The 27,768-nt window shown below is 53.4% G+C and overlaps 1 protein-coding gene across 4 annotated transcripts; it reads right to left on the bottom strand.

Moving 5' to 3' along the window:
- Positions 1-691: 691 nt before the first annotated feature.
- On the bottom strand, positions 692-25,950 carry CELSR3 (cadherin EGF LAG seven-pass G-type receptor 3; the record flags this gene model as incomplete). Of its 4 annotated transcripts, none has more annotated exons than XM_080934620.1 (35): positions 692-719; positions 2,492-3,386; positions 3,968-4,168; positions 4,608-4,766; positions 5,123-5,232; positions 5,425-5,573; positions 5,669-5,785; positions 6,301-6,424; positions 6,919-6,998; positions 7,630-7,742; positions 7,965-8,139; positions 8,314-8,520; positions 8,613-8,739; positions 8,955-9,122; positions 9,747-9,918; positions 10,254-10,409; positions 10,644-10,839; positions 11,111-11,320; positions 11,521-11,662; positions 13,058-13,163; positions 13,395-13,578; positions 13,877-13,997; positions 14,094-14,235; positions 14,389-14,560; positions 14,904-15,020; positions 16,122-16,307; positions 16,654-16,823; positions 16,917-17,042; positions 17,255-17,418; positions 17,988-18,145; positions 18,258-18,346; positions 18,719-18,834; positions 19,044-19,269; positions 19,611-20,261; positions 21,899-25,950. In XM_080934620.1, the coding sequence occupies 35 exons, from the start codon at positions 25,617-25,619 to the stop codon at positions 692-694; spliced, it is 9,978 nt and encodes a 3,325-aa protein (XP_080790746.1). The 4 variants fall into 4 exon arrangements, with proteins under 4 accessions (XP_080790746.1, XP_080790747.1, XP_080790748.1 ...); XM_080934621.1 differs by having other exon boundaries at positions 6,301-6,427; positions 21,899-25,619; XM_080934622.1 differs by having other exon boundaries at positions 11,521-11,615; positions 13,062-13,163; positions 21,899-25,619.
- Positions 25,951-27,768: the final 1,818 nt, after the last annotated feature.

Below are 27,768 nucleotides of genomic sequence, written 5' to 3'. Positions count from 1 at the left end.
TCCCTAAGGGAGAAAGGGAAGCCTTGATCTGTAAACATGACTTCTGCTGCTCCCGGCACCTGCAGCATCAGTCCTAGGTCTTAAGGCAGTAAGCGGCAGGGGCTCCATGTAATACATATCCACACCCACGGAGGAGTGGAGCACGTGAGCCCTCAGGAGGAGGATGGAGGACCCCTGTTTCCAAGACCAACCCCCAAACAGGAGTTTGGCCTACGGGGCATCGGAGAAAATGCAAAGTCCAAATTTGCACTCTGGGCCCCAACAATGTTCAGATCAATGTGGGGAAGAGGAGGGGAAAGAGCGGGTTGGCCTGACTCGTCCACTCTACTGTAAGATGACAGAAAAGAGCAGAGGCTTTGCTAAAGACCCAAAGGAGGCCAAACTGCATCTCTCTCCCATCCCCTTCCCCTCCTAGCCCAGTCTCAAGACCCCTGGGAGACAGAAAAGCTGAAAAATAACATAAGCATATCTCTCTGGTTACAAAGGTACAAAATGTATAAAAGTCCTCCCTCACCCCCACCCCCTGCACCTGTCACACGCATGCTCACAGATGCGCACGGGAGGGACCTCCACACTTCACTGAACTGAGGGAGGGCTTGAAGAAGGCTGCCTTGGGTTCAGTCCTGAAGTCTCTTCGGTCAGCCCAGATCCTCCGCTGTCCCTGGTGGCTTCTCATTTGCTGGTCAGCCCCTCAGGAGTGACCCTCGCTTCTGGGAACTCTGCAGAGTTGAATGTGGAAATGGAAGGCCATGGCTAAGAGGAGGAGCCTTGTCTCAGCCCTCAGCCCCTTTTGTGCCCACTCCAGGACTCTGAGCCCTCCACACACCCACCTGCACCTCACTCCCTAGCCTCGGCCTTTCATGCTTAGCAAGACACCTTCCAGTTCGGACAGTAAACTCAGCATCCATAAGACAGATGATGTCACAAATCTCAAGGAGCTGTTTCTCTAAACTCCCTCAGCAGGCGAAGAGACTATTGTTCCGCTTGTTCTGTGCCAAGGTCATAGCAGAGGAAACAGAACTCAAACTCTTGTGATTCTAAAGCCTGAATCCTTACTCAGTCACCTGTCACTTCTACAGACCCCAAGGCTAGATTGCAGGGGACTCTCTCATCCTTACCTTTCGGCAGCCCTCCCAAGCCCCTGCCTCCACTCTCCTTTGTGTCCTCTCTCAGCATTGGGCTTTGCTCAGTCCTCTCAGTCCTTTGCCCCATCCCCCAGATCCATTTTCCTCAGTCATCTCTCATCTTAAAGATAGCCTAGGGGCTGGAGAGATGGCTCTTTGGTTAAGAGCACTGACTGCTCTTCCAGAGGTCCTGAGTTCAATTCCCAGCAATCACAACAATGGTGGCTCACAACCATCTGTAATGGAATCTGATGCCCTCTTCTGGTATCTGAAAACAGCTACAGTGTACTCAGATAAAATAAATAAATCTTTAAAAAAAAAAAAAAAAAAAAAAAAGCCCAGAACCTGCCCTCCCAGTTACTCCTTGAGATAGATGGATAGATAGATAGATAGATAGATAGATAGATAGATAGATAGATAGATAGATATCTCCTATGGCTTATAAAACCTAGCAACTCCCTTGGTGGGCCCTACTTACTCCAAGTCCACTCCTCCCCACTTTTCTCCTCAGATTTCTGTGTATCTAGCTGGGTGTCTCTGACATCTTTAACCCCACAGGTGTCCTAAACACACCCAAGATGTACTGTGCTTAACCGGTGGGTGCCATCCCATACTGATGGGATACAGTAATGAGTTAATAATTTATTCTTAACGTTAGCGCTCAATATGGCATAATACACTGCTATTCCATTTTACCTCTTAGGCAGGGCCTTCTGAACAAAGATTCCTCACACTGCCTCATGCAAATGCCAGATGACTCTGTACTTCGACCCTTCCTAGCCTTTGGAGGTACTTTTCTGGGACATGTAGCACTGGGAGGCTGGCTCTAGCCCTCCATTCAGGAAGTTCTAGCTAGTCCTATTCTCAACTGATATGCAGCCTCTGGCTTGCTGTGATGTTTTGCATATGCTCGGCCCAGGGAGTGGCACTATTAGGAGGTGTGACCCTGTTGGAGTAGGTGTGTACCACTACACCTGGATCTAAGACTTGCTTTGTCCCAGGCTGACTTTGAACTCAGAGATCTCTTTCCCATTGTCTCCTGGGATTAAAGGCCCGTACTATACTTTGCCTGGGCCTAAGCTGTTCATAGCCACTAAGCCTCAAGATCTCTATGCCAAGATCCAGGTCAGAAACTTGTGTCTCTAAGTCACAGATCTGGATCACAGATGAGCCTTCCAATTCTGGATTGTAGTTCATTCCAGAGATAGTCAAGTTGACAACCAGGAATAGCCATTACACTTGCTGAGCCTGGGGTAGCCCTCAGCTATGAATTGTCATTGTACTCTGTGGTAGAACTCGGGCTCGAATACATGAAGAAGCTGCCCTAAATTGACAAGCCTGTGAACAGGTGGCTGGGCCCTGCTTACTCTGAATCAGGTGACAACTCCGAGATGCTGTGAGATGTGGCTGATCGAGGGGTGGAAGGCCCAAGTGCAGAGGCTGTGGCGGAAGGCGTGGCAGTAGTGTGAGGGCCCGAGGGCGTGCTTGAGGACTGCACAGAAGAGAGGGCTGAGGAGTTGAAAGAGGCAAGGATAGAGGAGAGAATGTCGAGTTGCTCTGTGGAGGGACCATGGCTAGGGCCGCTGGCTGGATCCTCCCTGGCTCTGAGAAGCTGTGGGGCTGCTGGTCCAAGGGCCTCCCGAGATGGGTGCCGACTAGGCACCTGGTCCAGCCGCTCCCGAGAGTTCGAGATCCTAGATAGAGAGTCCAGGGGCCGGGATGGCAAGAGGGGGTCCCTTGAGAGTTGCCGCTGTGGAGACAGGGGCAGAGGTGGGTGCTGTGGGTCAAGGTCCCGGTTGCGGCGGGGCGGGGGCAGTGTGCTCAGCCATTCTCGGGGTGCCCCTAAGTCCAGTGCATCCCGTGACCCAAAGCGGCCAGCTATGGCGCCAGGGTAGTCCCGAGGTGGCTGCCTCCGTGGCAGCGTGCTGCCCCTATCTCTAGGTTCCAGGCGGGCTGGTGCAGTATCCAGGCGTTCCTGGGAGCCTGGTCTGCTCAGGGGATGCAAAACAGGTGCAGGAACTGGGACTTCTTCTAGTCGTTCCCTGCTCAGCTGCCGCCTTAAGAGCAAGTCTAGCTGTTCTCGAGAAGAGTAGCGGCTGGCTGGCTGTGAGAGGCTACCTGTACCCCCACCTGCATAGATGCGACCATAGGAGGCAGCCGGCACAGCACGGTGGCCCAAGGTAGCTGCGCGGCACCAGGACAGCTCAGGAGTGCCTCGAGCCTGAGGCACCAGTGGGTATTGCAACCTGTTCTTCAGGATGCCTGTGGAAGGAGCAGAATTGGGAACTGGAAGTACGTCAAAGAGCAGGCAGGAATCTAGCTAAAGAAGTGCCAACTCCTGACATCCTGTAACAGAACTGAGGTCAGAGGCAGTGTCAAAGGTCCCAGACAGACAATGGAACAAGAGTCCGAGTGGGAAACAGTGATCCTTTGGGTCAAGCTAGGGCAGTTGCTATGGTACAGGGTCAGGGCAGACTCCTAAATTAGAAGAGGGATAACCCCAAGTCCTGGAAATACAGGCCTGGGTCAAAAGGGTAGGAATTCCCTGGGTGGGGGCAGGAGCAGTCTCCAGTGTTCCTGTGATGCAAGACTGAAGGCAGAAACCCGTGCTGATACAAGGCCAACCTCTAAGGACCCAACGGTACAAGCCAAGATATGAAGCAGGCAGGAACTGCATAGGTCAGGCTGGGGAATATGAAGCAGGGTTGAGGAGCACATTCCTATGAGAGTTGAGCAAGATGATCTCCTGGTTTGGGATCAGGAAACTAAAGTCCCATAGGTCTGGACCTACACAGCTTTCAGGGCTCCTACATTGAGGCCAAAGGGTCAGTCAGGGGTCATACCTTTCCTCTGCCGCTGGGCCCGGCCCAGGGAGGCTTCATCTCCACTGGTCAAGGCCAGTTCGGGCTGGTTGTTGTTGGCTGCGTCTTTGTTGCTGTCTAGTCCGAGGCGCCTTTCAGAGCCCCACGCCTGCAGAGCACACGGTGCTGCCTCACACTCTCCCAGGGCTGGCCAGTAGGACAGGAGGTCATTGCCGTCCACATCTGTGAAGCCAGAGCAGGTTACAGAGGCTTGACTCCAGAAAGAGAACCGACTCCCACAGGTTTTTCTGTTACCTTCACATGAGTCCTAGACCGTATATACTTCTACACACACACACACACACATGCACAGAAGAAAATTCTTTTTCAAGAGAAATAGGAACAGGAGGACGTCCCTTCTCAGATCCATGGAGCCATCGAAGGAAGACTTACTGTTATTCTTAGCTAAAGGGGTTTAGATGAGATGGGAAAGGGACGAGTCACTCTGTAACGTCTCTGATTTCATTACCATGGCCCAGGTTGTCCCTAGGTTCCCAAGCACTCCTAGAAATCTGGATAGGAATGGGGCTCAGGAACCCCGAGATAGTAAGGTCCCTACATCACATCTAAGTGAGAGAGACACGGAAGTCCTTCACCCATGGAATCAGTCAGCTCCTGTCACCTTTGGGGTGGGCAAGGAGCCTCTCACTCTGGGCTGCCCTGCGGAGTGGACGCTGGAAACGCCCTCGAGTCCGGCCATTGTCCTCGCTCTCTGAAGATGGGATGGATAGACTCCTCTCCTCCTCCAACGACAGGTCGCTGTCAGAGTCAGAGTCTGCACCTGGAGTGGGAAGGTCAGGAGGAAAGCGGAATAACTGGCAGGGGACTTGAGGGATAAGAAAAGGTCCTGAGCCTCCAGGTGGGCAAGCAAGACAGCAAGGGGGTTAAGATGGAGACCTGGATGGAGCTCGGAGGGGGGGTTAGGATCAGAAGGGCTTGAGTCAGTCATAGATGGATGAGGTCAGGCGTGGGTTTGGACAACCAGGGATGAGTAGGTTGTCCAAACCCAGGGACCTGACAGGAGCTTGTCCCACCCAGTTATCCACTGCCCCCATTTTGGGACAGAAGAAAGCAGATCATGAAGCCCCGCCTCCCCACCTGTAGCCCCTCCTCCCCAGCCCAGGGCTCCAACCCCACCAGCATCTCGATGGAACATAGCCACATCCAGGTCAGTGGGGCCGGCGTGAGCCTGGAGGCTGTGATCGGTGTGTTCAGCAGTCGAGCCATGTCGAACCAGAACATTGTCCCTGGAGATGAAGAATCTTCCATCAGACAACCATGGGACAATGCATTTTGGAAGCTTGGGAATGTGAAATGGCTGAGGGAGCCTCTGAGTGTTTAACAGAAGACATTAGGGCAAAGCAACAGTCGAGTTCCAGGTAGCCATCCACCCTGGTAAAGTAGTATTGGATTGGACTATGCCACATACAGTCACTTACCTGAGGTAGCTGCGGCCCCGCTGGCTGTCCTGGTCCTGGGCCCTGCCGGAGCGGGCACTGCTCACTGAAGAGACAGTGGAGGCACCAAGAGTGATGCGGATAAGGCCACTCTCCTCAAAGAGGGCTGTGTTGTTATAGGCCCCGGACACCTGAGGGAGGTGGGTAGGACAGGGGTGTGAGCTAAATCTGAAGAGCCGCAGACCCAGGTTTCCCATCCCCACCTTCAGTCCTAGTGGTCCCTCACCGGCCCTGGTGCTGGCCTTGTTTCCTCGGGAGCTGCCTTCTTGCCTAGACAGGCTGGTGTCCAAGCAGCCCGAGCATCTGCATTCAGGACACAGAAGAGGAGCAGTACAGCCAGGCCCTGTGGGTCAGTAAGGGTCAGTGAAGGTCACCAAGAGATCAGAAAAGACAGATGCTTCAACAGTCAACAGGGCATCAATCAGGGGCCAATAAAAGGCTTTATGGATCAGCACAGAGGGGCGTGTCAACTGTCACAGGGTAGTGTGAGTCATTAAGTACAGGGGAGGGAGTGGGAATCAGAAAGGAAGTTACGGGAAGTCCCGGGACTAATAATGAGAAGGGAATAAGGCAGAAGGGGCTGGAGTCAGTGCATGTACGGTCAGCAAGGGGTCAGAGGTCAGTGTTGGTGAAGGTCAACCCAGGATCAGCACCCAGCCTGATGTCAGTGACTAGTTGGGTGTCAGCTCTAGGCCTGGAGGTCAGCAACTAGGGTCAGTGTCTGGTCTAGGATTAACATATCCTAGTCATTTAAGCAGAGTGAGTTCCAGTCCTAGTGGCAATGCCATGCCTAGGGCTAGAGACTAGGATGGTGAAGCTGCATCAGGGTCTGGGATGGGAGAAGGGCACCAGAGGTACCTGGAGGCCACAGAGTCCAGCATGGAGGTAGTGGAAAGCCAGTATGCTGTGGTTGACTGCCAGAAGGCCAAAGAGCCAGGAGGCACTGACCAGCAGAAGGAGCAGAAAGGAGCTGCGAAGGGTCCTGCTGTAAGGACATGGTGGGACACAGGAGGTACACCAGGGTCAAGCAGGGTTTATGCAGGAGACACAGGAGGACATACAGGGATGGAAGAAACACGCCTCACACAGGAACACAGAAGTCTCGGGAGGACACTAAGGAAGGTAAGCAGTCACACAAAGAACCGGGAGCCGTGAGAGACCATGGGAAAACCAATGAAGTGAGGTGGCCATGAGAGGAACAGGAGACAGGCAGACACATACAGCGGGGTGAAGTGAGTCATTCAGGCCACAGGCGATTCCAGGGAAACCCAGGGGACTGAGGGCAAGAGTGAAAGCACTTGCGGGGCCAGAATACGGCAAAAGTACCAGAGAGGGACCATAGGCCACAGCAGGGGTGACTTCCCTCCATGCAGAATTTGGAGTCCAACCTCCATCAGGTATGCTTGGGGCCCAGACCCCACCCAGGAGGAGTCTGCCATCCTAAGAACCCCTACTTCCCTCCACTAGCCAACTCACAGCACAGAGGTCTTCTTGGCCTCTCTCTGCCCTGTGGAGCAGGATGTGCGGGCAGCGAGGAGAAACATGGTCCCATTCATCTACACCCACGGTCGAGTGGAAAGAGAGAGACAGAGACAGTAAGGAGCAGAAAGAGACCAAGACCACACGCCCAACCACAGAGAAAGAGAAAAGGAGAGGGAGAGAGTAAGTTGAAGCAAAAAGAGACAGACAAACTGGAGAAAAAAAAATCACACAGAAGAGTCAAAGATGGAGAAGAATGGGGGCTGGAGAGATGGCTCAGTGGTCAAGAGCACTGGCTGCTCTTCCAGAGGTCCTGAGTTCTATTCCCAGCAACCACATGGTGGCTCACAACCATCTGTAATGGGATCTGATGCCCTCTTCTGGTGTGTCTGAATACAGCAACAGTGTACTTATAATAAATAAATAAACAAATAAATAAATAAATAAATCTTTAAAGAAAAAAATGGAGAAGAAGCTGGGATCGGGAAAGACTCAGAGAGAAATGGGGTGGGACAGGAAGGGCAGGCAAGGCTTGGGCCCCATTAACCTCTCACCTCCATGCCAGCTGAGTGGGAGTTCACTCTGTGACCGGACATGAGGTGGAATCAGCCAGATGCCACGCACCACCCTTCCTCACACTTGCTCCAAACCGCCTCCCTCCCTCCTGAGACTAAAGCACATAGGTAGCCCCAAGAGCCAGACACTTACCACAATAACAAGAACAATTGGGCCGGCAAAACTCCAGATGAGAGGTTCATGGATGGAGATCCAGCAGAAATCGGGGTTCCCATAGCCCTCCGGGTCCAGCCCAACAGCAAGGCCTTTAAAAAAATAGAAGAAGTAAGAGCAAAACAGTACATTCTAAATTCTGACCGCCCTGGTATGGGAAGGAAATGGGGTAAGGGCAAAAAGGATCTTTCCTGAGTAGGAGGCACAGGGACTGAGGTTGAGGGATCATGACACAGTTTGGAGACATAGTCTTGGGTCAGACTGTATGACAGGCAGAGTTTGGGGATGACAGGCCTGAGCGGGTAAGACCTCACCCAACAACACAGCAGGGACGCCCCAGCCCAGGGCATGGTAGAAGCGCATAGCCCCACGATCCACATTTCGAGGTTCAACCTGCATTCGGTAGAGGTGCAGGCCCTGCACCAGGAGCCACGCAAAGGTGCTGAGGAAGAAGTAATGCAGGAGAATGGCGACCGCAGTGCACAGGAGCTGAAGGCAGGGCCAGAAGACCTGAGTCAGAATCCCTCCCACCTGCCACATCCTTGACTCCACCCCAGACATCCTGCCCCAAACCGGGACCCCAGACTTAAGTATCCCCTGAGCTTTGGCCCCAGGCTTTCCTGAAAAAGGTGGAATCCCCTGGCCCTGGCCCTGGCCCTGCACCTGGTTGTGAGTCCTGTGGATTCCCAGAAGGAAGAGGAGCTCTGCCACTCCCAGGGCAGCTGCCACATTGGCATGGATCCCACGCACATTGGACTTGAGGCTGCGAAGGCTCAGCAGGACGGCTGCAGTCAGTACTAGCGCAGTGACAGACACTGCCACAGCCACATGAGTGAACACTGCCAGCAGCTCTAGGTCTCCCTCTAGCCGCTGTGGAGTTAAGGATGGTTACTGGGGTGCTGGGTAGAGCTTCCCTGCCCCATTGACTTCCCACTTCTTTGGGTCACAGAATGCAACTCTACCTCACGGGGAGAGGCATCCATAAGGACGCCAAAAGTGCCCGTCCGGCTGCAGCGACACCGTGCGTGGGATCCATTCCTGTGTACCAGCTCACAGTCCCTTGCTGTCCACATACCATGCTGGTCTGCCCTGTATCCAGAGGAGAGTTGGGTCCACCTTTCTGCCCAGGACATGTCCCATTGCAGGCAGGGATTTGTGAGATGGTGGGGGAGGGAGAGGGTGCCTAGAGTTGGGGAGTGGCATTCCTCATGGGGCACAGTGGCATAGGTAGGGACCTCACGGGCAGGCTGGGACACATCCCAGAGTTTAACAGGGACAAAAGGTTTCCAGAGTGGGGTCCTCACGGGCCAGGTGGGTCCCACTGCACACAGATTGCCTTGCTCCGGTTCGCTGTCTGTAGAAGGCGGAACTCAAGGTTGATTGGGGACACCAGGACACCCCTGAGGAAGTTGCGTCCATGGAAAACAGCCACGCTGACCACCGGGGAGTTCATAACGGGGTTCTGGGGGAGCCTGAGAAGACAGCCATCTGGTCTTGGATACTGCTGACCAAAGACCCAATGTTCACTCTCCCTGCCTTTGAGCCACATGCCGTAGCTGACCAGGGTCTGGGACACCCTCACAGCACAGGATGTTTCTAACACCAGCATTTCCTGGGCTCCCAGGGACTTCAGACTCACTGCCTAGACTGGGCTCTGAGGCCTGAACAGTTTCAGACTGGTCTGTATCTATCAAACTTTCCCTTCTCCCCTCTCCTGACCTTCCCAACCAACCTGCCTTTGCCTTTATCAGTCAGTTGGCTTATCTATACCTGAATCGTGTACCCTTCTTGTGTGTGTGTGTGTGTGTGAGAGAGAGAGAGAGAGAGAGAGAGAGAGAGAGAGAGGGAGAGAGAGAGATGGTCCCCATGTCTGTCACCCTCGACCTCCTCTACTCTTTATAACCAACAAAAATTCCCATGGAACCCAGTCCGGGTAAGCTCCCTGGAGGTATGGAGAGGACCATCTTTGTTTACTGTGGACCGGCTCATCTGTCCATTGAGGAAAGGACAATAGGTCCACTGAATACTGGGTAGGGTAGAAGCTCACAAAAAAACTCAGGGTTGAGGGGACTAGGAGCTGCCTCTATGCCTGGTACCTGGCGCCCCGGCGTTCAGCTTGGAACTGGGCGGGGAGAAGCCCTCCCAAGGCTCGGTACACAAGTAAAATGACTATGGAGATCCCAGGCTCAGTCTCAGGCTCCAGAGGGGCAGGTGGGGAGACCACACTCGAGGCTGTGGCGTTTTCTGTGTTGCTGCTTGTGGGCAGAACTGCCAAAGGAAAGGAAGGAGCTATAGTGACTTCTTACCATGAGTACCCAGAGGCCTAGCTCTGACCCCGACCCAGCATCAGGCACAGAGATCTCTTCTACATAAACTCAACAACTGGGGAGTGGAGGATACGGGAGCCATGAGAGGAACACAGGAAAGGTGTCGAAGCTGATAAGGCAAAGTACATGGAGGTGGCCTAGGGGAAGGACTCACACAGGAGTCATGAGGTGGAAGGCGTTTGGCAAGGAAAGAAATGGTAAGAGGGTGACATGGTATCAGGCTCTAGGAAGTAAGGAGACAAGCCCTGGCCCAGAAGTCACCAAGAGGGCTCCTACCTTCAGAAGGGGATGGCTGTGGGGACTGGGAAGGCAACAGCACATGTGTATGAGGATCCCAGGCATCCTGGCCCCGGAAAAGGTTACTGTGATAGCGAGGGTAACGATGGGCTCCCTGGGTTGAACTAGGATGCTCCATACGGTCAATGCTGAGCACTGCCCAAGAAAAAGGGGGGTAACTCCTGTCAAGGACCCACTTCCTATGCCAAGAGTTACACTCCCACCTCTGCCCACGCTACACCCGGGCTTCACAATCCTTGGTGTGAGCGCAAGGCCCTGCAAAGCATTGGGGATTGGAGTAGGTGTGGTACAGCAGTAGCGTTAGCCTCAGAGGCCCCCCCCAACCCTTTTTACAGCCCCTACCCTTCTCCTGTCCCATCTTTCACTCACTGATATTAGGTGTGACTAGTCCGACAGGATTCAGATATGTCAGCTCCATGTTCCTTGCAAGTGTGGCTGCATATTCCTCCAGATGCCGCACCAGCCCTGCACTACCCGGGGAGGCCCCGGGCGCCCGCTGCCCCAGGGCTGCCCACAAATCTCCTGTCTCTGGAGCAAGCAATGCAGAACCGGCCCATAGAAGATTCTAGAAGGATGAAGAAAAGAGATGGATTCATCCAGGTGATGAGGATGTATAAAGGTTGGGGCAGGTAATGAGGGAGTCTAGGCAGGTATTAGTGGGAGCCCAAGAAGCAAAAGGGCAGGACTGGACAGGGAAGAGTGCAGTTGTAGGACCTTCATTTTTCCAGAGATGAGGACAGGTAATGAGCTGGGAATCCAGGACTAGGAGGCAAGGGAGAAGGAGTTGTGGTGCACTGGGGTCAGGGCCATGGAACAGGGGACATAGAGCATCATACCTCATTGAAGTGGGCATCTTGTGTGGCTGTCAGCCCAAAGCCCTGCTGCTGGCTCTCAAAAGCCAGCAAGTAGGCCAACAAGCGGGCAGTGACTCGGACATCTTGGCTAAAGTAGTGGTCAGTCTGGCCAGTCACCTCCCGCAGCCTCTGAGCCAGCTTCTTGGCCTCCACAGTATCCAGTGCCGTCTTGTTCAGCTCTAGGCCATCCAACTGCCAGGACAAGGATGGCAGTGGTTGTTGCTCTGTGGTCCTGTAGGCCTTTCTCAAAAGCCTTACAGGGAGAAAGGCTTGGACAGATGAAAGAGCAACTAGGAAATTAATGCCCAAGAGGTCAAGGGCTGAGCTATATATTGGACCCATTACAGTCCTGGAGGTCTTGGGTGTAGGGCACTATCTGGGCAGAGTCTCACCAGCAGACTTAGCTCTCGAAAGGCAGGAGAGGTACAGTTGAAGAAGTCAGGCTCCAGCCAACCTTGGTCCTCATCACACAGACGTACTGCAGCACCTGGGGACAGGCAATTCCTGGTCAGGTCTGGACCCTGGATACCCCTGCTGATAGGTGGCCACAGCACCCTCTTCTATCCCATAGTAAGTCTTGAGGTAGGGGCTAGAGTGATAAGCATCCATGGCTAGGTGCCTAGATGCTGCAGCCTAATCCGGGTCGGTCCCAATAGATTGTTGGTCAATTCTCCAGAGAGATCTGTGAGCCATTCTCACCACTGACCACATAAATTAAAGTATAAGGATGTGCTGTAGACACACACAGAACACACCTACTCCCATACATTCACTCACTCATTCATGCATATTGGCTTGAATAACCTTACATGTTAACAATACTCATCACCTACACACACACACACACACACACACACTACTCATCTCAGACACACACACACACACACACACACACACACTACTCATCTCTCTCTCACACACACACACACACAACTCATCTCTCACACACACAAAATACTCATCATACACACACACACACACACACACACACACACACAATACTCATCACACACACACACATACACACACTGCTCTCATATATACCCCCAAGCACACTGACATAGACAAAATCTTCCAGGAGTATCATCTGATCCAAGTGAGGTAGGAGTAGGGCTCTCATGCAAGTTATAACTACCGCAGTGGGGACTTTACTATCATTGCCTTCTCTTCTATGGGGTTGGGATAGAAGTTGAATAAGTGTATCCACCAGCAAAATAGAACCTAACTTAAATTCAGATCCCCAACCCCTCAAGGCACACAGACACATGCACAGGCACAGGGCACACGTGTGAGCATGCATACAAAGAGAATCTCTGTCCAGCCACTGCAGAGACCTCAAGCAGCAGGGAACATTCTGGGAGGCCCTTGGGCAGCAAGGAGAAGCTGGTGTGTGACTCTGACCAATAGGGGGACCCCTACATGGACCCCAGGAAGTAGGGAAAAGTTTGCAAAAGGCACAGGAAGTGGAGAGAAGATCTGAAGGGTCCCGGATGACCGGGAGGAATCCTTTAAGACCTCAGGCTTCAGAGAAATTCTCTAGTGTCCTAAAAGTCACAAGAAGGGGTCTCCAGGAGACTAGGCAGGAGTAGGTTTCAGAAAGCTCAGGCAGCAGGGAGGGGTCTGCAAGGACCTTAAGCAGCAGGAAGGAGGGTCTGCAAAAGCTCTGGCAATGGGAGGGGGCAGCGCACCTGAGCAAACACGTACCCCTTACCTGTACCCCGCAATCCTGACCAGAAGCCAAGAGAAACAGATGGAGCCTTAATGACAGTGCAGGAAGAGAACTGGAGCCACTAAGAAGTATAAGCCCCCCCCCCCCCCACTCCTAGCTCTTCACAGAAATCCGACCACCCGACTTGGTGAAAGCTGTGACTGCAACAATCAGAACAGAGACCTGCCCCACCCTCTGCAAGAATGTTGCACACCACATACTCACCCAAGGCCCCCCGGGGACAGGGTACTGTGGCCAAAACACCAAACTTAGTCTGGGGCCACCACACACCAGATCTCAGGGACTTGGGGCAGGCATCGTAGAGTACTAGGGAGAAAGGGAGTGTTGAGCCTGGTGCCCAGGTTCCAAGGCAAGAAACACCACCCCTGCAGAGGCCCAGGGTCTTCCACTCCCCTTCTGGCTTCTGAAGCACTGGCCTGTTAAGAGTCAGCCAAGTTTGCTCGCTAACTGTAGGGTTCCCTGGGTATAACTGGTCTCTCTCAGGAAGAGCTTCCTGGAGCCTTCTACCTCCAGGAGCCAAGAGCACCACTCGCTTACCTCGGCAACCACTGGCTGTCACCTCGGCAAAGGGGCTGTCACAGCTGTTACACTGGCGGCCAAGGGCTCCTGGGCGGCAGGGGCACTGCCCGCTGTGGGGTGCACATGAGCGGGAGGTGGAGCCCACAGGGTAGCAGTCACATGGGAGGCATGAGCCACTGCCCCTCGGTCGATAGTGGAACTCCTGTTTAGGGATGATGGGTCAGGGGCCTGAGGTCAGAGGTCAGGCTTAAGGGAAGGGTCTTAGGGGAAAGCTCAGGGAATGAGTAGAAGAATCAAGGGCAAAAGTTAAAAAAAAAAAAAAATTAAAAAGAGCTCATAGGCTAAAAAGACTTGCCTCAGATGAAGACAAGGGGTTTAGAGGTGAAGGATGAGAGGTGGTAACTAGAAGACAGATCAAGAGGTTAGGGCCTAAGTCAGGTAGCAGAGATCACAGCATCCAAGGGAAAGTTAAAAGGTCAAGGGTCAGAGTCTAGGCCAACCTTGCAGTGGCACTGGCCATTTGTCTTGTTGCAGTTGGGGTCAAAGCCCTTGTGAACATCACAGTTGCAGGGACCACAAGTTGGGCTTCCCCACCATCCCCACGGGCACTGCTGGTCCATCCTGGGAACGAGATTAGGTAAAGCATCTCCATGAGACTTCCGAGGCCCCGCTTGTCCCTATAAGACCTTTCCCTCATCCAAGTCCCGAGCCTCTCACCTGTGCTCACAATGCTGACCAAAATAGCCACTTGCACAGTCACAGGTGTAGCCGTGGGGGCCTCCTTGGAGGCGCCGGCATAATCCCTGGTTTTGACAAGGATTCAGGAGGCAGGCATCCACACAACCTGGGCCATAGTAACCTGCAGGTTGGATCAGGAAGCTCAGAACATTGGTCAAGGAGTACGGAAAGAGGCAGGATCCTAACCCTCTCATTTCTTACCTGCTCCAGACCCCCTAGTTCCCGAGCCTTCTCCACAGCTCCAGGTTCCTTCCCCAACTCTCTTAACACCCACCTGGCCGACAGGTACAGGAAAAGGTCTGCCAGAGGTCTTTGCAGTCAGCGTGGGGAGGACAGGGCCCAGATGCACAGGGGTTGGTCACAGTACAGCCAGGCTCCACATTTACTCTGTGGCTGGGAGGTAGCAGGGCTGAGGACCCAAAAGGTGTAAAGCCAATCCACACCCCCTGTAGGCACAGACAGCAAAGAATGAGATTCACATCAAGGCAGTCCTCTGGAACCAGACACCCAGTCCTATGGTCCCTGACATACAGTCTCTCTTGCCTCTACAAGCCCACCCTCTAAATATCCCCCGTCTAGCCCCCACCAGGATCCCTTACTGTGGCGTTTCTGACACATATTCCAGATGACTCCTTGATTTTCTAAGCTAGATTCTTGCTTCCACCAAGGAAGGTTTGATTGGTCTCTGATCTCTCTGGGTCCTAGCTCTACTCCCATGCCAACATGTACTTGAATGCTATTTTCCAGGTCCCCAATGACCCCATATCATGTTCTCATGACAATGCTCACCTGAATACAGCCAACCAGACCCTGAGGACCCTCCTCCTTACTGCTGGGGGGCAGGCCTCCCACATGGAGGTGCTTTACTTTCAGGCCCTGTAGCTCACCCCCCATGGCCATGGTGTCCTAGAAGAAGGGGGACAGTCAGCACTGAGGAAGGGCTACCTAGTAAATGCTTGTCATATCCCAGAGTCAGAATGACTTGCTTCTAGCCCTGTCTGACCATGCTTTGTCCCCTGTATCAGAAGAATTTGGAGAATGCACACATAATAATAGAAAATAGAAAAGCTTCAGTTAAACTCTTAGCTCGGAGCTGGAGAGATGGCTTAGTGGTTAAGAGCACTGACCACTCTTCTAGAGAACCTAGGTTTGATTCCTGGCACCTACATGAAAGCTCACAACTGTCTGTAACTCCAGTTCCAGGAGCTCTGATACTCTCCTGTGGCCTCCCTGGGCTCTAGACATGCACATAGCACACATGTACATGGAAGCAAATACTCATACACATAAATTCTTTTAAAAAGTTATGCTCAGACAGGCCCCTCCCTCCTGTACCCAGAGCCAACCTTGAATGCTCCTATTTTGGGGCATGAGTCTGAGTATATGGTATGCCTATGTGTCTATGCTCATATGTGTATGAATGTGTGACGTGTGTAGGTATAGTACACGTGGAAACCTGAAGCTCACACCAGGTACCTTCCTTAATCACTCTCCACATCATTAAATGAGCTTGCTAAGCTCAGAGCTCATCAATCCTGGCTAGTCTAGCTAGCCAGTTTGCTCAAGTTTACTCCTGTATCTTCCCCCCGAGTGCTGTGATTATAGGCATCTGCTCTGCCGAGTTGTCACATGTGTTCTGGATATTTGAACTTGGTCCCTATGGTCGGGCAAGCAGGTACTTTATTCTTTGAGCCATCTCTACAGTTTCAGGATTTTGACCCGGGGCAGGTAGAGATTAGGGAGGATACATTCTAGTATCTTTCAGCGACCAGGTAAAGTTCTAGCCACAGAGGCACCCCAAGGTCAAGCCAGAAATCTAGAGAGCCTACCCAACACAAGCAGGGTTGCCTAACAGACCAACCAGGCTGGTGGAGTGAGGTCAAAGCAAAGGGCTGGAAGAATATCAGATTTGGTAGTTGGAGGAGTGGAAAAGAGATACACAGGGTCAAATAAAGTAGGTCTTGTGGGAAAGCTGAGAACAGACCACCCTGGGGTCAGAGGTCAGACCTGGAAGAGGGTGAAGTCCAGTGAAACCATAAAGATATGATGTCCCCTTCGGCCACCTGGCTCCTCCTGCAACTCCAGCCGAAGATCATGCCACCGGCCATCGCTGACAGTCGTCTGGTCCAACAGGAGGTGGACAGTGTGGCCTGAGGCCCTACTTACTGTCACAGACAGCAACCCTCGTTCTAGCTGTGGGGAGAAATGCACAGCCCCAGGGTTAGATTGGGATGAGGTTGGTTGGTGAGATCAGAAGTGGGAGTAGCAGTCAGGAATATGAGTTCAGAACAGTAGACACAAAGCTATACCTAATACAGAGCCAGGGGTTGTGGGTTGGTATGGTTATAAGAAAGAGCTATGTGTATGCCTTGCATATGCAGAGAACATTATGGTAGGGAGAGAGTCAAGGTCCAGCGTCCAATGTGTTAAGACATCAGACAGAGAAGTGTGCTATAATGACCAGGCCCAATCTCAGTTGATGGGGAGCATCAGAAATTAGCAGAGAGGGTGAAATGAAGGACGGGAAGGACAGACACACCTTGCAGAGGAGCACACTATGTGGCCCAAGCTGCACTTGCATCAGGACCCCTTTTGTTGCCCGTGTTCGAAATGATAGTCCCAGGTACCATGGCACAGACACAGCCATGTCATTTCCAAAGTCCCAACTCAGTGAACCATTGCCTTGGAAATGGTAGGGATGGGCCATTGCTGAGGAGATACAAGAAGCAGAGTTACAGATCCCACCCCAAGAACCTACCTTTCTCACCCTGTATGGCCCTCCTGCCCCGTGATGTCACTCACTGAGTCGACAATCTTTGCCACCAAAGCCCACGGGACAATCACAGCTGAAGCCACCCCAGCGCTCGGAGCAAAAGCCACTGTTCTTGCAGGGGCCTGAGGCACAAAAGTGTGACTTGGCCTGACAGCCTGGAGAGAAGAAAGGTAAAGAAGATGTGAGAACACCTGGGTGAGGGACCTGAGTGCCGGACAGGACGTCTGCGTCCAGAGGGGCTGAACGTGAAGACAGTTTCATCCTCATGTTTTAGAAAGTATGGATTTTGCCATCTAATACTGGATTGGGGTCAGATGATGGAGATGGGGACACAAATGAGGAAATGGGAGCTTTGGGGGGGGCCTACCTGCCGTAGTGCCGTTGTTAGCGACAAAGGCTGCCATGTCCATCCAGCGACCATCAATGTGCAAGTCTCGCATGCAGCCAATGAAGTCCTTGTGGGACACAGGGAAGTTCTCGGGGAGGTTGGGGACACCCCCCAAGAGCAGAGGGCCCGTCAGGTCCAGGGACCTGGGGGTCAGGAGCCTGGGTCATTGGTGGATCTAGAGCCAGAGTAGGGGTTGCTCCAGGGGGCCACAGGAAGTAGGGATATCGCTAAAGGAGGGGTGATTAGGTAAGAGTGACAAGACCAGGCTGGGAGAAGAGTTAAGACTGCAGTTGTGAAGATAATGGGAAGAAGGTCTGGGGAAAGGTGGGGTACTTGAAGTCTATGATGAAGAGTAAGGCATTCAGGTGGCTGGGGTTGGGGTGGAGAAGAGAGACTGAAGGGATGAGGTGAACTGATTCAATAGCCTTAAGGTCTGCCTATAAGATTTACCAACTAGAGGCCACGTGTGACATTAATGACTTAAGGAGTGTAGACATTTTAGAGAACAGATTGTGTAGGGACTGTCTCAGTGGAAGCCAGAAGCCAGGGGTGGAATATAAAATTAGGAGCTAGGCTGAGTAGGCTTCTAGGGTCTTTGATGTGCTGGTTTGGAAAAAGAACAAGGAGTTTGGTAGGTTATGTGAAGGGACATAGGTGGATTCCTCCCGAAGGCAGAGAAACTGAGAATGGGGTGTGGGGGTGGGAGCCTCACTTCTTGGAGCTTGTTTGCACACCAGCAGCTGCACACGAGTAGTTGCCGATCTCAGCACCAAACTGCAGAGCCACTGCCACATTGCAGTCATCCACACTCAGCACCGCCACCTTGTCCTTCGAAGGTCCCTGAGCACCCCCTAGGGCATCTGTCCGGGGCTAAAGACGGAGCACACCAGTCACCCATGTTCCTATGGTAATTCCTAGGGAGAACTCAGCATCCCAACTCCTCTATGTGCTCCACCCATATTATGCCAAGGGCGATGGTCACCTTATTGTAGTATCTCAGATGCACTGTGTGCCACTGACCGTCACTCAGGCCTCCTGGAACCGTGGGGCTGACCACAGTGTTGGATTCACCTGTGGGGAATATGCATGTGGGATGTCATCTGGAGTTCCTGAGTGGTACCTCCCCACCCATTTACATAGTTACAGATACTCTTGGGATCATGCTGGAAAACTGGATCACCATATCCCCTGATGAGCATACTGGCTGAACTACAGTGTCCTTGAATATAGGACAAACACAGGAGGAACAGGAGAAACACAGAGAGATGGACCTTCCCTAAGGGAGTGACCACAGAGGCTGGTTCTCACTGTCTGTTTGGCATTGAAGAGTGTGTTCAGGAGCTCAGTGAGGGACACCTGAGTGGATTCATGCATTGACTTTGCCAGCCACCCCAGAAACACATGCACCTACTCACTGTCACAAAAATCCAAGGGAGCACCCACCCGTGGAATATGTAAGCCGTACTTGGCCAGCCACAAGCTCTAGAGCCAAAAAGTCATGCTTCTCATTCAGGCGCCCGTTGTAGAAGAGTAGCCCGCTGGGTTGCACGGTTGCAAACCTGAGTGAGGTGGAGTGGGACCATTAGGAACAGACATCTCGCACCCTCTATTTGAGAATCAACTCAAGCTGAGTTGTGGGAATAGTGTGGGAGATGTCAGTGCAATGACCCCAGTGAGGACCTCAGGACCTGGCAGTCAGCAATCTGGGTCAGGGTCACGTAGGTAGGGACAGTGGAAAGACGTGCAGTGACACGGGACGGGCACCTACGAGAGGGACAGCGTGAGGTGGAAGCGCTGTCGCAGGCCTCGGAACATGACGAAGGAACTGGGAGGAAAAGAGCGTGCGGCCACCTCACAGCGCGGGCCCTCGAAAGCGCCGCCCGCGGGGCACTGGCAGCGAAAGCCGCCATTGGGTGCGTTGGTGCAGGTGCCCCCGTTGCGGCAGACGCCGGGTACGCAGCGTCCAGCTTCAGTGTCTAGCTCGCAGTCTTCCCCTGCAGGGCGGGACCGTCAGAGGATGCCCCGCCCACGCCCCGCCTCTTTGGAGGGCGGAGCTTGAAGTCATTCCCCTCGGCCTCTGACTGGTTGAGCTATCTGTGGGCACGCCCAGTGTATCTCCGCCGCGGCCCGCCCATAGCCTCGTCGCCCCGCCCCGCCCCTAGTTCATCTTGCCTAGGGCTTCTATTACTCTGAGCTTTTAGATTTTCTGAGAGCAGCACTCAGCTGCGCCTCTAGCCAGTCCAGATAGCCTCAGAAAAGATGTCAGCTGCTCACTCGCACTCCCGGAGTCCCTCCGCTAAGCTTTGCCAGGACTGCAGCACTGCACCCAACTTACCCGTGAAGCGCGGGCGGCACACGCAGGTGTAGCCTCCCTCGCGCCGTGCGCAAGCGCCGCCATTGCGACAAGGGTTCGAGTAGCAGAGGTCGAGCTCTGTTTCGCAAAAGTCTCCCGTGAAGCCAGGCGGGCAGCGGCACCTCAGACCCGCGATGGGCTGGATGGGTCGGAAGAGCGTGGAGGCCGAGGCCAGAAAGGGCGCGGAGGAGTCAAAGCGGAGCACTGACACGCATTTCATGTAGTTCTCGCAGGGCTCGCGCAGGCACACATTGTCGTCAAAGGGCAGCACGTCGAGCAGCGAGCGGGCCGCCAGGGCGGCACGGCGCACATACAGTTGCTCCTGTAGCTCCTCGGAGCTGAACCAGGGCCCTGCAGCGCCTGCCCCAGCCCCACGAGGTGCCAGCGCTGAAAAGCTCACGTTGAGCACGGTACCCCCCACATCCGTGTCGTTCTGGATGTTGAAGATGAAAACGTCCTCGGTAGGTGTTGCGAGCACTGCAGCCACGCCTTCAAGAAAATGACCCAGCAATGGTGACAGGAAGCGCTCTTGCCACATGTTCTCCAGGCGAACAGTCAAGCTGTTGGCCAGCAACTCCTCCGTGATGATGACCACACGCAGAACACACTGGGCTGTAACACTATGCAGGCCGTCTGCAAGTATGGGACAAGGGACAGTGATCAGTTTCGGGTCAGTAGCTGCATCTCCTTGAGACATAAGGGGTCAGGAGCCAGTAATTATCTAGACCTCTGAATCAACAGCCTGTCCTCTAACAAGGCACAAGAGAGTCTGGGGCTTAGTAATTACCACCTGTTCCAGCTTCAAGGTACCCACAAGCTGCTGCTGCCTATTCTGGCATCCCCAATAGGGGAGAGGCTTAATTAAATATGTAGTTGACCCAGCTCAGGTCTGGCCTTTAGCACCAGGGAGCTCTACCAGCCCTGCCCCCACAATTACCCAAGAGTAAGTAAGACAATCTACAAACACACAAGAAGATCCGTAATCCATACTCCTAGTCATTGTGATCAATAAGCTACTTCCACTTAGGAAAGGAGAAGCCAGGAGCACTAGCCAGCCATTCCTACTTTCCCATCTTCCCTCAGTGTAGTAGAAACAGAAGGATACCCCTACAGGTTGGGGGAGAGGCCAGGCATGTGGTGATACACACCTTTAATCCCAGCATTTAGGAGACAGAGGCAGGCAGATCTCTGTGAGTTTGAGGCCAGCCTAGTCTACAAAGTGAGTTCAAGTCAGAGCTACATAGTGAGAACAGTCTCAAACAAACAAACAAGCAAACAAAACAGAGGAGAAAAGAAAAAGAGAGAAAGAGTATAGTTTTGGAGGGTGTTAGAGATCTATCTTTGGCCAGCAAACTGCTCTCTCGTGGCACTAATGAAGCCCGGGAGCAGTAAACATTCAGTGGATTTCTCCAGAACTCTGGATCAGCAAGCTCCAGGAATATCAGCAATCTTGATGTACACCCACACTTTGGATCCTCTTTAGCATGCTTTAATTAGCAAATTGCCTAACACTCCGGACTTGGTTTTGTGACTTCAGTGTCCATCCTGAGGTGAGAGCTTTATTCACCTCAGAACTAGTGTGTGTTGGTTGGTCCGAAAAGGTTGGTAGAGAGAGAACTGGGAGTAAACAAAGTACGTGCCTCTGCAGAGCCACGAGCCCCCATTCCCTGGCTGAGACTGAAAAGATCCTCCAAACCTCTGGTTCCTTTAGAAGGTGGGACTTCAAGAGCATTTCCCACCTTGTGGAAGCCCAGAGAAAGGAAGGCTGTTATACTTCTGGACATTTCCCCACAGGAAAGGACCTTGGACTGCTCTTTGGAAAGCAAGGTAGGCCCACTTCCTGCATGACCTGCTTGAGGCTACCAAAGTAAGCTGCTCTTCCTGACCACTGAAGTAAGTGAGGGGCCGACTAGACCCAAAGTAACCCTTATCTAAAATACAGACAGGAAATAAACAACCTGACATTCTGGCTTCTTCTAGAAATAAAGAGCTCCAAAATCCAAAAAGCAAACAAACAAACCAAAATCAAAACAAAAGAGAAAACCCCTCTGTCCTATTTCCCTTAAAAGAGAGATGAACAAACCTATAGAAACAGTTATTTATGGTTCTTAGATGCTCTAGAACCTTTAGGGTTCTGTAAAGACCATCCAAGAACCTAAATAGAATCTCTGAGGTCTATGGGAGAGCTCTTACTGGGTGAGAGAACTCATCACGTAGAGATTCTGTTTGAACAGAATCAGTAGGTTACTTGCCTAGCCGGCACCCCTCACCTGTTACAGTTACCAGCATGGAGGCCACTAGTGGGCGGTTGTTGTCCAACTTTCTGCTGAGTCGAAGCTCCCCACTGGTTTGGTTGACCACAAGCAGCTGCAATTCATTGCCCCTCTCAAAGGAGTAAAAGAGGTGGTCAGAGACATCAGGGTCATAAGCTGGGATTCGCCCAATGATGCCTGAGGGGAAAGTGTCAGAACGGTTGGATACATAATTGTTAAAGAGGATCTGAAAGTTGTTGAGCACAGGGCTGTTATCATTCTGGTCGACTAGGCGCACGTGTACAGTGGCCCGGCTGACCAGAGGAGCAGATGTAGCCTGCACCACAATCACATATTCCTGACGAGCTTCATAATCCAGGTCAATGAGTGCTGTGAGCTCTCCAGAGAAGATATCCATTTGGAAAAGCTCGGGGATGTTCCCTTCCACAATCTGGTACATTATGTGAGCATTGGGGCCATCGTCAGGGTCCACTGCAGTGATCTGAGCCACCACTGACCCTACAATGCTGTTCTCCTTCACCCTCACTTCAAACTCCTCTGCTGGGAAGACTGGTGCATTGTCGTTCACGTCCTGTACAGTCACCTGGATGCTGACCGGGGTCCTCAGTGGGGGCACGCCACGGTCCACTGCGTAGGCAGTCAGCTCATACACCGGCACTGCTTCCCGGTCCAGTCGCCTCACAGTCCTGACAATGCCAGAGGTGGGCTCAATGGTAAAATCTCCATCCCCATCTTCCCCATTCTGGAAAGTGTATTGGACCCGGCCATTGGCGTGAGCATCCCGGTCAGTGGCTGAGATCTGCAGAACACTAGTGAAAGGTGGAGCATCCTCAGAGACCAAGCCTGTATAGTGGGAGGCCACAAACTGGGGAGCATTGTCATTCACGTCATTTACCATCACCTCCACATAGGTGGTATCTGCCTTCTGTGGTATACCATTGTCCCGAGCAGTAATGGCCAATGTATAGGTCACTTGGTCCTCATAGTCCAGTGGAGCTTGTAGTGTAATGGCCCCTGAGTCTGCGTCAATTCGGAACTGGGGCAGGTTGTCTTCCAGAAGATAGGTGATACGGGCATTTTCACCCACATCATCATCAGAAGCACTGATGACCACCACAGTGCTGCCCACTGGGCGGTCTTCATTCATGCTCACAGAGTAGTGAGCACTTTGAAAGACAGGCCTGTGTGTGTTGGCATCTGTGATGTTGATATGCACATAGCAGTGGTCGTGGAGGGCACGGTCAGAGGCAGTAAGCACCAGCTTGAAGTAGCGTTCCTGCTTGTAATCCAGTGGCAGAGCCAGTGTCACCAGGCCCACACCACCTTGGGTGCTAATGGCAAATCGGTTCCGAGTGTTGCCACCTGTGATTTGGTAGCTGATGGCACTGTTGGCATCCCGATCTACCGCAGTCACACTGACCACACTGGTGCCTACAGCTGCGTCCTCGTTGAGCCGAAGGTGGTACTCTTTCATGGTGAACTCAGGCCGATTGTCGTTGACATCCAACACAGTTACCGTGACACTGGCTGAAGCAGAGAGTGGGGGTGAACCGTGGTCTCGAGCCTCCACACCGAAGAAGTAATGTTCCACAGACTCACGGTCCAGGGGACCACTCACAGAGACCCAGCCAGTGGCACTGTTTATCACAAAGGGTGTGTCTGATGCCACACCAGTTAAAGAATACTCTAACCTGGAGTTCTCCCCATGATCTGCGTCCACTGCCTGAATGTGAATTACTGAGTGACCCAGGGGTGCATTTTCCAAAACAGAGACCTGAAAGGGTGTGCTGACAAAGATAGGAGTATGATCATTGATGTCTACCACCTGGATGCTTGCCAGGCCTGTGTTGTTGGACAATGGTGGCCGGCCTGCATCTTGTGCCCGGATACGCAAAGCGTATTCTCTCTCTGCCTCAAAGTCCAGCGGTGCCATTACTTGTATCTCACCCGTGAGACTGTCGATGGCAAAATGGCCCCGGCTATTGCCGCTGATGATGTTATAATGCACCAAACCATTGGCATCCTTGTCCTTGTCCGTAGCCGTGACACGTAACACCACCGTGTGAGGGCGCACATCCTCACGCACCTGTGCCACATAGCGCTTCTCGCTGAATTGTGGCGCGTTATCATTCTCATCCAACACAGTTATGTGCACTCGTACGGTGGCTGAACGTGGCCCAGGCTCCTGGCCCTGGTCACTAGCCTCTACCACCAGCTCATAGCTTTCCATGTGTTCCCGGTCCACGCGGCCACTAGTACTGATAAGGCCGGAACGTGGATCAATCTCGAAAGCAGCGGCCGCTGCGGTGCGTGCAGCTGGCGACCCCACGAAGCGGTAGCGCAGGTTGGCGTTAGGTGGCGCATCACCGTCGGTGGCACGCAACTGCAGGATGGGGTAACCTTCTTCCACATTCTCACGAAGCGTTTCCCGATAGTGGGATTGCTCAAACACTGGTGCGTGATCGTTGCGGTCAGCTACTGTCACCGCCACCATGGTGGTAGCTGAGAGGCGCGGTGAGCCGTGGTCCTGTGCTGTCACTCGAAGGTAGTGGCGTTCCATACTCTCACGGTCCAGAGCGGCCGCTGTGCGGATGAGGCCACTCTGAGGATCAATGCTGAAAAGCTCCAGCGAACGGCTGTTCATGAGCGCCGCCAGAGAGTAGACGAGGCGCCCGGCCTCGCCTGGGTCCGGGTCTTGCGCCACTACGCGCAGCACTGCTGTGCCGGCTGCCTCATTTTCAGGTACAAGTGTTTGGTAGTTGTATTGAGGAAACTGCGGGTGGCGGTTTGCAGCACGACGGGGACGACCTTGGTTCGTTGAAAGTTTTCGCTTGGCTTCAGCACCAGTCGGGAACCCAGGAGGGTGCGGCCCAGGGCGCTCAAAGAGGAAACTGCGGCGGAAGAGACCGCGGGAGCGCATGCGCCCGGGAGCTGTCCGGAGCTCGCGAGGTGCTGAACCCGGCGTAGGAGCTGTCCTCACAGCACGTGGTGCTGAATCCATCCCCAAGCCAGATCCCAAAGAACCAGGGAGGCAGTCTCGCCGGAGGGGTCCCCTCTCCACTGTGGAAGTTGCGGATCTCTCACCCTGACCCTTGTGTCCTGGCTCCCACAATTTCCCGCAGCAGCGAGAGGTTTCCACTCTTTTGCGGATGTTTCTCCTAGCATTACGTCGGAAGGCCACTGGCCTGGAGCTATCAGGCTGAGCCAGAAGTTCCGAAGGGTGAGGAGAGCTGTTCCTCGGATCAGAATCCCCTGGGGACAGAGCATCGAGTGGCAGACTACCTCTTCGTAAATGCCCTGTCCGCCCACAAGAGGAGATCTCTGAGTGCCAACATAACAAATATCCCGGACCCTGTCCTGCCTCTTGCTCGCGACTACCCAATGCCTGGACCAGTAGCTCCGCGTTTGGTTGCTCAGGGACCCCTCGACCATTCCGGGCGTTTTGCCTACCTACTCGGAGCCTCATGAAGACAGGCTCCCTGACCTCCAGGCCAGGATCTTCATCTTCCCAAGCGCCGAGAGACTCGGGACAAAGAGCTACGGCTCCACTGCCGATTTGAGCTCTTGGCCCAGGAGCAGTAGCTACCCCTGGGTCCCAGCCCTGGTCCCCACCGCCCCCCAGCTCCTCCCGGCTAAAAGGGAACAAAGAGAGAAGAAGGAGTAGTAGTACCGGGGTCGACGGTCCCGGGAGACCCCACCATAGAGGCCACCTCGCCATCACCCCCGCCTCCAGTCACGGCCTCCTTCGCCCCCCGCCCGGGTCCGGGCCTTGGGCCCGCCCCGCTGCTCTGGCCCCCTCCTGGGCCCCTGCCGCCGCCCCGGCCCTCCGCCCCTCTGCCCGTCGCTCCGCGCCGCCACTGCTCTCTGGGCACCATCTACTCCGCGGCCAGAGCCCCTTTGGCATACGGCCCCAGCTTTTGCCGCCCCCACCACAGCATTCCCGACGCTGCTGCCGCCTCCCGACGCTCCAACATGGCTCCCGGCCGCTCCGATGGTTTGCTCCACCTCCGCCCGATTCCCCAAACCTGGTGGTACAGCCCGTCGCGCATGGCAGTTCTGGCGTCAGAAGCCGTTGCCGCCATCTTTATTGAGGACAGAAGTGCTGCCCGCGGTGCTGAATGGAGCCAGGAGTTTCTCGCCACTCCTCCACCGCCCTCCCTCTCATCCTAGTACGCTGTTCTAGTGTGGTTTCCTAGCCTTTTTTTTTTTTTTTTTTCAGATTGAGAATCTCATCTCCCTTTAGAGAACTAATTCAAGCCCTAACACCCATTTTTGTTTTAAAATGTGCTGTCATGTTTTGAGTGTCCTCATCAGTCTGGGAAAGGTTACCATGTAGAATCCTGGAACTGTGAGAATAATGACCAGACACCGGCTTGGTTCAAACAAAAGCGTTAACTATTAACAGGTTTAACTTATGAGAAACATGTCGCAAATATCTCCTTGTTTGCTCCTACAGAGCAGGATGTGAAAACGACCTTCCTGAGGCGGGAAGAAGAGCCAACTCTTTGCCTCGACAGTCGCTAGCTTGGGGCTTCTGTACTAGACACCACATCTCTCCAGGCTATGCTTCCATCCAGTGTTCTGAGATGCCACGTGGAACCCAGGGTTGCACAGCTGTGGGTCCAGCTTCCTTAGATCTCCGCCCCCACGCCTGCGACAACTGCATCCTTTAACCCCTTGAAGAACCCAGTTCTCTCAAGTCCTGGTCCAATCTAGCTTTCCGGCCAACTCCTGGCACGCGCGCATCTCAACCGACCAATAGCTGGATATGGCGCAACAGACGTCACAGAATACTAGAGAAAGGCGGCGCATTCCAATCAGATAGTCATTGTTTCTATTGGCACAATGGGAGACTCCGCCCCTCTCGGAGGACTCCATTGTATGCGGGAGGTAGGAGGGCCTTGCGGGTTCCAAGCTAGCAGGCAGAAATAATCCAAAAGACGCGCTTTACTGATCGGCCTCCAAACTTGGCATAGGTGATGAGCTGCAACGCAAGGTGTAGAACACTCATTCATCCTGGCAGGGAGACAGGAGTCAGGCCTAGGACCCCAGAACATTGCCCTGGGTGCGGCTCCCCCGGCTGAGTGGTTACTACTTCAAACAGTCCAAGAACTCCTGGCCAAGACCTCTGCCCCGCCCCCAAATGGTAGCAATGACATCACCAGCAACCAATCAACGCATTCTCTCGCTCTTGGGTTTCTTTGCTTCGGGGAGGTCTGGCTCACGCGGGTTGCATTCGATGTGGCTTCTATGATCTGCCCCCGTGGGGTTCAGCTGTAGTGTTTGAGATCTTTGAGTCTTAAGACTCAAGTTATGTGACAGGTACACCATTTGTGCGTGTAGGTGGAATATCTACAGCGGCACTAAAGAAGGTCTTCCGTAGGATTGTCTTTCCTGACTGGAGAGGAGCGGGACCTGATTTTGAAGCGCCCGCCGCTCTGTGGGTCCACAGACTAGTTTAGTGGGAAGCACAAATCTCAGGTCGTACAGAGAGGAAAAGAGCTGGGATTACAAAGGAGACGCCTGAATGACCTTAGAGATCTGGACTTCCGGTACGAGATGCCTGAGCAGCACTTTTAGGGTGCCATCCCGGCTCTTGCCGCACGGGTAGATGTGTTAAGGCACCATGGCTAAAGAAAATCAAGTTCCGTTTTCTCCTTAAGCAGGGCTGGTGACTAGTGGAGTCCACTAGATATGGCTCCCTGTGTGAGGCTGTCTCTACTCTAACTCTGTTTGTGGCTGCTGTTTGTTGGAAGCCCCCTCACCTTGCCTTCTCATATATACTCACTTTTTTGTCCAACCCACAGTAGTCGTTCCTAATGCACTTCCTGGAAAGACAAAAATGAGGAGCCTGAAAGATGGTTCAG

Source organism: Micromys minutus (genome assembly GCF_963924665.1).
Source record: "Micromys minutus genome assembly, chromosome: 21".
NCBI lineage: Eukaryota > Metazoa > Chordata > Mammalia > Rodentia > Muridae > Micromys > Micromys minutus.
The sequence above is the reverse complement of the archived record's forward strand: the minus strand, read 5'-3'. Positions and strand labels throughout refer to the sequence as shown.